At 37.3% G+C, this 12500-nt stretch overlaps 3 protein-coding genes across 4 annotated transcripts in view; 2 read left to right on the top strand and 1 right to left on the bottom strand.

Annotated features, from left to right (window-relative positions):
- notum1b (notum, palmitoleoyl-protein carboxylesterase b) overlaps positions 1–339 on the top strand; it is a 9975-nt gene extending 9636 nt beyond the window's left edge. The window contains 1 exon segment of the mRNA NM_001423935.1: positions 1–339. This exon segment is cut by the window's left edge and continues 769 nt beyond it. The gene's annotated coding sequence lies outside the window, so the exon portion shown is untranslated.
- The window catches only part of tomm20b (translocase of outer mitochondrial membrane 20b), a 575852-nt gene that overhangs the window by 33627 nt on the left and 529725 nt on the right, over positions 1–12500 (top strand). The window lies entirely within an intron of this gene.
- tmc6b (transmembrane channel-like 6b) overlaps positions 1–12500 on the bottom strand; it is a 31434-nt gene that overhangs the window by 1562 nt on the left and 17372 nt on the right. For both annotated transcript variants that reach the window (NM_001442144.1, NM_001442143.1), the window contains 14 exon segments: positions 1–602; positions 1807–1902; positions 1985–2063; positions 2424–2600; positions 2967–3100; positions 4056–4131; positions 4302–4397; positions 5657–5754; positions 5959–6049; positions 6433–6611; positions 7888–8043; positions 9356–9500; positions 10267–10454; positions 11001–11273. The exon segment at positions 1–602 is cut by the window's left edge and continues 1562 nt beyond it. In NM_001442144.1, coding sequence (NP_001429073.1) covers positions 585–602; positions 1807–1902; positions 1985–2063; positions 2424–2600; positions 2967–3100; positions 4056–4131; positions 4302–4397; positions 5657–5754; positions 5959–6049; positions 6433–6611; positions 7888–8043; positions 9356–9500; positions 10267–10454; positions 11001–11273 — 1806 coding nt within the window. In that variant the 3' untranslated portion in view covers positions 1–584.

The raw sequence follows: 12500 nt of genomic DNA, 5'->3' as shown, positions 1-12500 counted from the left end.
ATGTGAATCGTATTTATGAGTGACTCTGAGACTTGGCTTTGTGTAAAGTGTACAGACCTGTTGCTGTTTCGTTCGCATGCCTTCATCTACACATTATCGCTCATCACCATAAGTTGTGTGTTAATGTCTACTCGACTATACAGGAGTGTGACTTTAGTTGTCGTTTCTGTTGCTTATTTCCATCTTTTAGTCTTTTGTTTACTAGTTTCTTCTAAAATCCCACAAAAAATTAGTTAGAATTGATCAATACAGCTGCCGTTTCCTCTGTTATTTTTTATTCCATGCTGGAAAACAAGTTTCAAGGCAGTGTTTAATAAAAATATCATGTTTATTAAAAAATGTTGTTCTGAAATCTCTATTCATAATAATAATAATAACAACAATCACAGTGTGTGAAACACAAGATCCAGTTTCTGGCGTCAGAATGGAAGTAAACAGTGAATATTTAATATTTCCACATTTCACAGTCAAATTTAAAAGTGTCCCAATATAGAAAACACAACAAACCAGCGTCCCGAACCTAATCCTGTGTGCTCTTCATCATCATCATCATGAAGATCGTCTGCATACATCAGTGAAGATCATCAGGAAAAACTGGAGCCCTGAAAGCAGATGCAGAGAAGGACAGAATCTATAATAGCAGCATATGTTTACATAAAGGAGTCATGTTACATACAATAATATTATATTAAAGGTGATGTTTACCTGAGATTTTGTCTAATCACAATAGTGTTAATAACTCATCTCTAATAACTGAAGTATTTTCTCCTTGTCATGATGACAGCACATAATATTAGACTAGATGTTCTTCAAGACACTAGTGTTCAGCTTAAAGTGACATGTAAAGGCTTTACTAGGGTAATCAGGGTAATTAGACAGTGTATATAGTGTGCATATTATATTATTGTGTCTATGTATGACTATAGATTACAGTGTGTATACGAATATAGCTGTATGTGTGTGTCTTTGAGTGTGTACGTGTGCATGTGTGTGTATAAAATGCGTGTGTGTGCATGTGTATACAACTGTGTATGTGTGCATATAACTGTATATAACAACGTGCACATGTTTGTGTATATATAATATAATTGTGTGTGCGCATGTCTATATGAATGTGTCTGTGGGCATGTGTGTGTGTGTGTGTGTCTATATAACTGTGTGCAGGCATGTTTCTGCAGATAACTGTGTGTGTGTCTATTTAATGATGTGTGTGTGTGTGTGTGCGTGCATATAATTGTACAAAACTGTACATGTGCATGTGTGTGTATATATAACTGTGTGTGTGTGTGCTCATGTGTATATTGTGTGTGTATGCATGTATAACTGTGTGCAAGCATGTTCGTGTATATAATTGTCAGTATGTGTCTGTATTTCATAATGTGTGTGTATATAACTGTGTGTGTGTATTTAGTAGTGTGTGTGTATTTATGTTTATATAATGGTATGTGTGTGTGTGTGTGTGTGCACGCATGTGTGCATATAATTGTGTGTAGAAAACTGTACGTGTGCATGTGTGTACATATACCTGTGTGTGCTCATGTGTATATAACTATGTTTGTGTGTGTGTGTGTATGTCTGTCTATATATTTGTGTGTGCCTGCGTGTGTTTATGCATGTACATAACTGTGTGCAAGCATGTTTGTGTATATAACTATGTATGTGCGCATGTGTATATATATATCTGTGTGTGTGTAAGTTATCTATATAACTGTGTGTGTATATAACTGTGTGTACACGTTTGTGTATATAATCATAATCGTGTGTGTATGCGTGTGTGCATGTGTCTATATAAGTGTGTGTGTGTACCTCGGTGTCTCGTTGTCCTCTGCGTGGTGAACGGACTCGTCTGCGCTCATGTATATCCTGCAGTCTCATGATCAGAAACTTCTTATCCTCGCCCTCCTGCACAAACAGGAACAGGAAGTGACGTCAGTCTACACCCCTGACTGTATTGTGTTTAATTACCCATGATTCCCAGTCTCACGTTCTCGATCTGCTCCTGAAGGAGTTCAATGATCTTCCTCTGGCCGTCGAGCACTTGACTGTGGAAGTAGATCACGATCCTGCAAACACACCAAACCACAGACAATCACTCAGAATGGGGGAGAACAACACATCACTCATTCACTCTCCTTCAGCTTAGTCTCTTTATTTATCAGGGGTTGCCACAGTGGAATGAACCGCCAAGTATTCCACCATATGTTTTACACAGTGGAAGCCCTTCCAGCTGCAACCCAGTACTGGGAAACACCCATACACGTTCCTTCACACACACTACGGACAATTTAGCTGACCCAATTCCCCTATAGCGCATGTGTTTGGACTGTGGGGGAAAGCGGATCTAATAACTTTGGAGGATGAAACTTGTTAAACGCGTCTGAACGCTCTTGTGAGAAGGCTCTATAAAGTGAAGGGAGACTCACAGGAAGACGGCGGCGGACAGGAACAGGAAGAGCGGGTTCTCCACCAGATACGTGTGTGCAGACTCCAGCCACCACAGACTGGGGTTCGCCAGCGCCAGATCCCGAACCCACAGCTTACCGGCCTGGAACATCGTCTTCAGACCCCGAAACGGCCCACAGCCTGATGATGGCTTCATACTGACACACGCACGCACACACACACGCATACATACACACACACATGCATACACATGCGCATACACACACACGCATACACACACACGCATACACACACACGCATACACACAAACACACATACACACACACACACACACACACACACGTATGAACACTTCATCACGTAAAAACAAACAAACAAACAAACAAACAAACAAACAAACAAACACCTGCAACTGCAAAGAGAAATGCAAACACACAAACAGACACACAACAGAAAAACACACACTGTATCCTGACACACAGTCTCACACAAATCAATTTACATAACACACACAAACACACACACACACACACACATGCTAAAACAAAGACACACAGACTCACGTCCACATGGTGTAGGTGACACACACTGCAGCCCCCAGGAATGAAGGGAAGCAGAGCAGTGTGATGAAGATGGTGGTCATCTGAGACGCCCTCCAGGGCTTCCCCGACACCTGACAGTTCATCATCAGACTCACCTGAACAACAAGATGAAGAAAACACACCTCATTTACACAAACACACACCTGAACAAGAGAAGTTTAAAAGAGTCGAATCATTTCTTTGAAGTGAGCCAAACACAAATGACTCCTTTTAGTCACAAAACACTCAAATATATTAAAATAAAACAAAATATAAAATAAAATGTAAAACAAAAAGCCCAAAACAAAAGTAAAAACGAAAAAAAGGAAACAAAACAAAACAAAAACAGAATGAAAATAAGAGAAATGGATTTAAACAAAAAACTAAATGAAACGCAACAAAACAAAACAAAACAAAACTAAAACCAAACCAAACCTAAAATGCGCAAAACAAAATTAAAAACAAAATGAAACAAAACAAAAGACTCAACAAAGTGCATCAAAACAAAACAAAACCACAAAATGGAACAAAACAAAATGAAAAACAAAATGAAATGAAACAAAACACTAAAGAAAACACAACAAAATGCATCAAAACAAAACAAAAACAATACAAAACAAAAATAATTAAACAAAACAAAAAAAAATAAATGAAAGGAAACTAAAACCAAAACGAAAAAAGAAAACAAAACAAACAAAAAAAAAGAAATAAATTCAATGGAATGAAAGGAAATTAAAAATAAAATGAAACAAAACAAAAAACTCAATGAAATGCAACAAAACACATCAAAAAAAAAACAAAATAAAAACAAAATAAAACAAAATAAAACAAAAAACAAAATGAAACAAAACCTAAAATTAAGCAAAACATAACACAACAAAACTAAATAAAAACAAAAACAAAACAAAACCGGAATGAAATGGAAGAGAACAAAACAAAATTAAAAACAAAATAAAACAAAACTAAAAACTAAAAGCGCAACAAACCGAATCAAAACAAAACAAAATGGAACAGAACAAAACAAAATGAAACAAAAAACTAAACAAAACCCAAAACAGCAAACAAGCAAACCTTCTTCATGTAGAAGAGAAACAGCAGTTTAATGATCTGCACCACCGGCAGGAGAGGAGAAAACAGCACACCCAACCTGCAGACACACACACACACACGCCGTCATCATCATCATCACCATCATCACCACACACACGTAATATCATAATCATCATACACTAACATGACAGGTAAATGGCATGGTAAACAAACAATCACACACACACACACATGCACATATGACATCATAACACATAATACACACACCAGGCCAGAGTCTGTCCATAGATGAGCTCCAGCACGTTCCTGGCGATGTCGAACACAGGCTTCCTCTTCCTTTTCAGAGCTTTCTGAGAAAACAACCTGAAAGAGAGCAGCAGCAAGTGAAAGGCGAAGGGTTAGCGTGTCTTTACCTTCAATTTCTATCCTGTATTAAAATAAATGTTCATAAACATCATTCATACTGTCAGCATGTTCAGACTGCTCAACTGTTTTTCATGTTTTCAAGGCATTTTTAAAGTCTCTTCTGCTCAGCAAACTTGCATTTATTTGATCCAATGTACAGCATAAACAGTACAAGTATCTGAAAGATGTCTGCTATTTAAAATAACTGTGCTCAATGGGGATCTGTTAAAACCTCATTTATTTCTGTGATATCAATGCTGAATCTTTATTTATTTTTTATTTACTTGCATTTGACATCATTTCTCCTGTCTCAGATTTTTCAGAAATCAGTATAGGGATCTGATGATCCAAAACACTTATTATTATAATTGTTAATATTATTTAAATTATTATTAGTATTATTATTATTATTATAATGAAACAGCTTTAAAATCTTTAAATAACCTTAAACAATTTAACTGTATGCTAATAATAATAATAATAATAACATATATTAATAATATTAATAATAGTGATAAAATATTAATAATAAAAATAATATTGATACTGATTATGATAATAATAATAATGATGATAATAATAATAATAACAACAAAAATAATAGTGATATTGATAATAATATTGACGATGATAATATTGATAATAATAATAATAATGATATAAATAATAATATTGATAATAATAAAAATAATAATATTGATAATAATAAAAATAATAATAATAATAATAATAATGATATTAATAATAATAATGATAATAATAATAATAATAGAATAATAATAATAATAATAATACTATTGATAATAATAATAACAACAACAACAACAATATTGATAATAATAATAATGATATTAATAATAATAATGATAATAATAATAATAATAATATTGATATTAAAAATAATAACAATATGGATTATAACAATAATAATAATAATAATAACAATAATGATATTAATATTGATAATAATAATAATATTGATAATAATAATAATAATAATAATAATAATAATCAAATCAGCCTCATTTACAGCAATAATTCTAAAAATTGTAAATCATAAGGAATAAACAATTTAAATAATGTTAATTAAAGATTATCTATGAAGATATAGGAAAGGCTTTGGGTTTGACGTGGGTGGGTTTTGGGTGATTTTGAGTGAACTTCCCCTTTAACAAGATCTTCTGCTGAAAAGAAATAGAGAGGTAAGAGTCTCGAACCTCCACAGAAACTCTCCGAAGAAAGTGTCGAGGAGCATGAAGATGAAGTCCATCAGGAGGAATCGGTAGAGCTCCTGCCCGACAAAACTCTCCCAGCACTGACAACAACAACAACAACACAACACAACACAATCAACACAACACAACACAACACAATCAACACAACACAATCAACACAACACAACACAATCAACACAACACAATCAACACAACACAATCAACACAACACAATCAACACAACACAATCAACAAAACACAATCAACACAACACACCCATCAGCAAAAAGCATGCAGAAACTCACCTGCAGACCAAGAATCTGAGGGTCCATCGCCACACGACCCAGCCAGTGGAAACACAACACACCCAACACACTGACCTTCAGCAGCAGGTTCCTGAACACACACACGCACACACACACACACACACACACACACACCAGCTCAAAACCTCACTCTCTAATTACTATCCCTATGTTACGCACATTATGTAGCCTAATCCTCTTCTTCTACACTGAAGAAGAGGAGAACAAAGTACCACTGCTCCACATGTTCTGCATTTCTTTGAAATAGATTAATTAAAACGCATCGCATTTGTGTACGTGATCCACTTTTTGGATATGAATATGAAATAAAGGCATACAAACATTTCAGACTTCAGTGTGCCAAGACCTTTAGTGCCAAGCCGAATAAACTGTAAGAACTCACACTGTGGGTTAAATAATAATACGTTTTATTTAAAACCACACCAGACAAAGCACAGAAGCATTATGCTCTACCTGCTGATGGAGACGTAATTGAGCACACTGGGGGAGTCGTACTCCTCCATCCAGGCCACAGCGTTGAAGAATCCCGGCAGCAGCAGATTAATGCTAGACACCAGCACTGGGACAGCCAGCAGACTCGCTTCCTTCAGCAGAGAATCAGAGGAGCTGGAGCGCACACGACTGGTCAGATCCTGCACACACACACACACACGCACACACACGCACACACACGCACACACACACACACACACACACACACACACACACACACACACACACACACACACACACACACAGACACACACACACACACACACACACACACACACAGACACAGACACACACAGACAGACACACACACACACACACCATCAAAAGTAATATAATGTAATCCAAAAGTAATCTACATGAACCAAAGATAATCTACAAGAACATAAGTAATCTAAATGTAATCCAAAAGTAATCTGCAAGAGCATAAGTAATCTACAAGAGGATAAGTAATTTACAAGAGCACTAAAGTAATCCAAAAGGAATCCAAAAGTAACCTACAAAATCCAAAACTAATATACAAACAGAGCACAAAAGTAATATGTAAATCAAAACTAATCCAAAAGTAATCTACAAGAGCACTAAAGTAAAGTAATATAACATAATCCAAAAGTAGTCCTAAAGTAATCTTCAAAATTCAAAATTAATCTACAAAAGTGATAGAATGTAATCCAAAAGTAATGAAAAAGTAATCTACAAAAACCAAAAGTGATCTACAAGAGCACTAAAGTAATCTAAATGTAATCCAAAATCAATCTACAAAATCCAAAAGTAATCTACAAAAGGAGCACAGAAGAAAATAATGTAATCCAAAAGTAATCTACAAAAACCAAGTAATCTATAAGAGCAAAAAGTAATCTACAAGAGCACTAAAGTTATATAAATGTAATCCAAAATTAATCTACAAAAAGAGCTCAAAAGTAATAAAATGTAATCCAAAAGTAATCTATATGAACCAAAAGTAATCTACAATAGCACTAAAGAAATTTAATGTAATCCGAAATTAATCTACAAAATCAAAAAGTAATCTACAAAAGGAGCACAAGTAATATAATGTAATCCAAAAGTATTGAAAAGTAAATCTACAAAAACAAAGTAATCTACAAGATGTAATCCAAAAGTAATATACAAAAGGAGCACAAAAGTAATATAATGTAATCTTAAAGTAATCCAAAAGTAATTACTAAAAACAAAAGTAATCTACAAGAACACTAAAGTAATCTAAATGTAATTAAAAAGTAGTTCAAAAGTAATCTACAAAATCCACAAGTAATCTACAAAATCCAAACTTTATAATTATTGTCATGTACTTTATAATCATAACTGATTAATTTTCATGAGTAATCAACTCAGCTCTGCATGCACTTACTGTCAATGGAACACAAAGCAATATCAAGTGTGTGTTTGTTTGTCTCGTACCTTGTGCATGTATTCAGAGAAGTAGTAAACTCCTAGCACAGATGCTAGCGTGCTTCCCAAACACATGATCCAGGCCAGCATGTGGATGAAGATCCGGAACAACCTCTGGAGAAGCGGAGACTTCAGCTCCTGACGGTTCACTTCTGCCACCAGCTCCTGCACACACACAGACAGCTGATTAGCAGGTAATCGAACACAGCAGCTAAATTATTGTCAGCTCAGTTCATGCTATCCAGGCCGGTGGGCGCATGCAGATTATTTTATTTTTGATTAGTGTTGATTTCAAACGCAATTCATCTGATACTGTAAAATGTGTAGTGGTGCTCTTAATTTCTGGCTGGTGCTCCTATTTTTTGAAATATATATATATATATACATGCTAAACGCCACTTTATGCTTTAGGCATGTACTACGCCATCAACAAATAGATTTGCTTCTAATCATCTAAGTCGCAGCGTCAGCACATTCAGAAATAACAGTTTAATGGCAAAAGCCTCTAAACGCCTAAAAAGCCGTAAAGTCCTGAGAACCAATCAGAAGGCACGAATTGAATCATGTTTTCAATGTAACTGCACGCTGATACGCCAGCTTTATGAGGACACTGCTTTTGACTTTGATTTTAAAAGACGGAGTTTGATGAACTGGATGAGGCTGTCCGACTGTCAGTGAATGGCAAATGAAAACCTCAAAACTCTGAGCATTATAAGAAAGAGAAAACACACTGTACAGTCAGGAGTGTAGCATGCGTTCATAACAGTTTTTTGTGCAACGACGCTACTTTGAATGAGTCCAATTTACTATACATTAAACGGCAACTCCATTTCCCGAAAGACAGAGTTAAGATGCCGTTCTTATAACCCACGAGAATGCTGAGGAATCAACATGAGATTAAAAAGAGACTAAGACTGTGACAATGGTGAGAATGAATGAATGACAGCTTCTATTCTAAAAGTGTCTGACTAACTGCAAGAGTGTATGGGTGTTTCCCAGTGTTGGGTTGCAACTGCAAGGGCATCCGCTGCGTAAAACATTTGCTGGATAAGTTAGCGGTTCATTTCACTCAGGCGACTCCTAATTAATAAAGGGACTAAGCTGAAAAAAATTAATGAATGAATATAAAGTTGAAGTCAGAATTATTAGCCCCCCCGAATTATTGGCCGGATTGTTTATTTTTTTCCCAGTTTCTGTTTAACGGAGAGCAGATTTCCTCAGCACATTTCTAATCATAACAGTGTTAATAACTCATCTCTAATAACTGATTTATTTCCTCTTTGTCATGATGACAGCACATAATATTAGACTAGATATTCTTCAAGACACTTCTATACAGCTTAAAGTGACATGTAAAGGCTTTACTAGGGTAATTAGGGTAACTAGGCAGATTAGGGGAATTAGGCAAGTTATTGTATAACAGTGATTTGTTCTGTAGAAAATCAAGAAAAATTTGTGTGTGTGTGAGTGTTCTGACCTTGAGTTGTGTGCTGATGTTCGCTCTCTGCAGTCTCACTGAACTCTTCTTGCTGACTTTATAGTCCCAGGAGCTGAACACCTTTATGGCCAGCAGACCTTTAGATTTATCGATGCGGAAACTCCGACCGAACGACTTCGACATGCTGAAGAACAAATAAACAACAATAAAAAAAATATTCTTTTATGAAAATCGTTCAATTAGACAATTGTATACGGTTAAGGTCAGAATTATTCGCCCCCTTTAAATTTTTTCTCTTTTTTTAAATATTTCCCAAATGATGTTGAACAGATTGAGGAAATGTTCACAGTGTGTCTGATAATATTTGTTCTTCTGGAAAAAATATAATTTGTTTTATTTCAGCTAGAATAAAAGCAGTTTTTAATTTTTAAAGAGCCATTTTAAGGACAAAACTGTTTGCCCATTTAAGCTATATTTTTTCCTAATAGTCTACAGGACAAACCATCATTATACAATAACTTGCCGAATTACCATTGCCTAGTTACCCTAATTACCCTAGTGAAGCCTTAAATGTCACTGTAAGCTGTATAGAAGTGTCTTGAAGATTATCTAGTCTAATATTATTTACTGTCATCATGACAAAGAGGAAATAAATCAGTTATTAGAGATGAGTTATTAACACTGTTATGATTAGACATGTGCTGAGGAAATCTGCTCTCCGTTAAACAGAAACTGGGAAGAAAATAACCAGGGGGATAATAATTCTGACCTTAACTGTATATATATATATATACTACAATTCAGATATTTGAGATTTATATTGACGCGTTTGACAGATCTTTAAACACAGAACTGTATTTAGTTCATGCATTTTCATGGGAGTGGAAGCAGACCGTGTGGCTCTTCTGAAGTGTTGATCTGTGTTCATATTGAGTGTGTTCAGCACAGACCTGTAGACGAGGATGATGCAGGTGATGAAGAACGCAGCACCGATGGTGAAGAAGTAAACCAGAGGCATGTTATAGGAGAAAGTGGCGTCGCAGGACGTCCCGTTACTGCTCTGAGAACAGCGGCGGCCCGACTGCAGAGTCTGATTACTGTAATAACCGTAATACAGCACTGAGTCGGAGAAATAACCCTGAGGAACACACACACACACACACACCCGCACACACACACACACACACACACACACACGAACACACTTTCAGATACATAATGTAATGTAAATATTACAATCACAGTTCACAATGAGAGTGTGTGAGCGTCGGTGTGAATGTGTGTGTGTATGCATTTGCATGTGTATGTGTCAGTGTGTGTGTTTGTGAACGTCTGTGTTTGGTTGTGAGTTTGTGTGCTTAAGTGTCTGTGCATGACTGCTTGTTTGAGTGTCAGTGTGCATGTGTGTGAAAATCAGTGTGTGTGTGTGTGTGTGTGTGTGTGTGTGTGTGTGTGTGTGTGTGTGCGCGCATCTGTGTCTATGAATATGTGCGCGAGTGTGTGTGTGCACATTTTGAAAGTGTGCGTATGTATGTGTTTGTGTGTGTGATTTATCAGTGTATCTGTTAGTGTGTGTGTGTGTGTGTGTGCACTCACAGCTCCAGTGAGCACCTCGAGCCCCCATGAGCTCCTCCTGCTGGTGTTGTTGGTGTGTGTGTGTGTGTGTGTGTGTGTGTGTACTCACAGCTCCAGTGAGCACCTCGAGCCCCCATGAGCTCCTCCTGCTGGTGTTGTTGGTGTGTGTGTCCTGGGCTGGAGGAAGCACGGCCTGCGGGACGGCCAGAAACAGCGCGGTGAACAGGAAGAGGAAGATGTTGAAGAACAGCAGCGTGCGCAGGAACACGAAGTAGGAGAGCACACCCGTCCCGAAGCGGCCAGACACACACTTCAGCGCCGTCTGCCACAACTGCAGAGACGAGACCAACGACAGCCAGCTGTACCAGCCGTGACGCACCGCCTGCACACACACACACACACACACACAATATACAAACACAGACACTAGTAGTGGAGATACAGTATACACACATACATACATGAGCTAAACGTCTGTGTGCGTGTGTGTGTGTGTGTGTGTTGGCTTCAGCAGTGAAACAAACTCTTGATGTCAGACACAAACAAAAACACAAACACAAAGCTTCACAAGATCAACATTGACACGCTTCACACCTCACTAAACACACAAGACCACACACACTTACATGAACACTCATGCATGCACTTACACACACGCAAACTCTCTCTCCATCACACACACACACACTCATGGTGTCTCTTTTTCAGACACACACATGCCCTCTTTCACATACACATATTCTTTCACTCCCACGCACACATACGCACACACACACACACACACACACACACACACACGCGCACACACACGCACCCACGCACGCACACTCCCTCCCTCCCTCTATCAAACACTCTCTCACACACACACAAACACTCACTTTCTCTCGCTCTCTCTCAGGTTTTAATATACTGTGCAAGCGTTTACCATCATTAACAATATTTACTAGTTTTACTAGTTTGTAAGTCAAAGAACAACTCATTAAGGTGCATCACTATAAGCGAGTCTGTAATGTAGAGCGTTTACTGATGAAGAATCACTCCTGTGATCAGTGTTGGACAGCAGCGTCACTACAAGTACACTACATTGCTCAGTAGTGTGACGGTAGCGTCGCCACTTTCTAAATGAAATAGTGAAGCTATTATTTCAGTCAAGTAGCGCAGTAGCGTCCACACAAGCTACATTTACAGATCCCAGATCAGTAAGTAACGGCACCGACATTCACAGAGCTGTGAGGTCAGTGTCTAGCCGATGAAAGTAAATCCATATGATGGCGAGAACGACGTTTTTCAGTGGTCGACAACAAACTTTTTAGTGTGTTACAAACATAGTTGGTTGATTTGACGTTTCCCAGATCCGTCGTTCCAGCGAACATTCACAAACTACGTTGCAAACTTGTGCACTCGCAGCTACACCTGTGGAGCTGTAGTTAGAAACAGAGTTCCTGGCTGTGTTCTGTTCCCATTTATCCCCCCTATGCCCTATTCATTTAGAACATTCTAACGTTTAAACTGGGGATTATTAAAAATAATAAAGCATTAAGCTCATCTCTCTTAGGTGTAATTTGCTTTTAAAGTATTTTCACAGTTCAGTTTTAGTGATCTTCATGTT

Source organism: Danio rerio, chromosome 11 (genome assembly GCF_052040795.2).
Source record: "Danio rerio strain M-AB ecotype USA chromosome 11, GRCz13ab, whole genome shotgun sequence".
Classification (NCBI taxonomy): domain Eukaryota; kingdom Metazoa; phylum Chordata; class Actinopteri; order Cypriniformes; family Danionidae; genus Danio; species Danio rerio.
This window is presented reverse-complemented; position numbering and strand designations above follow the sequence as displayed.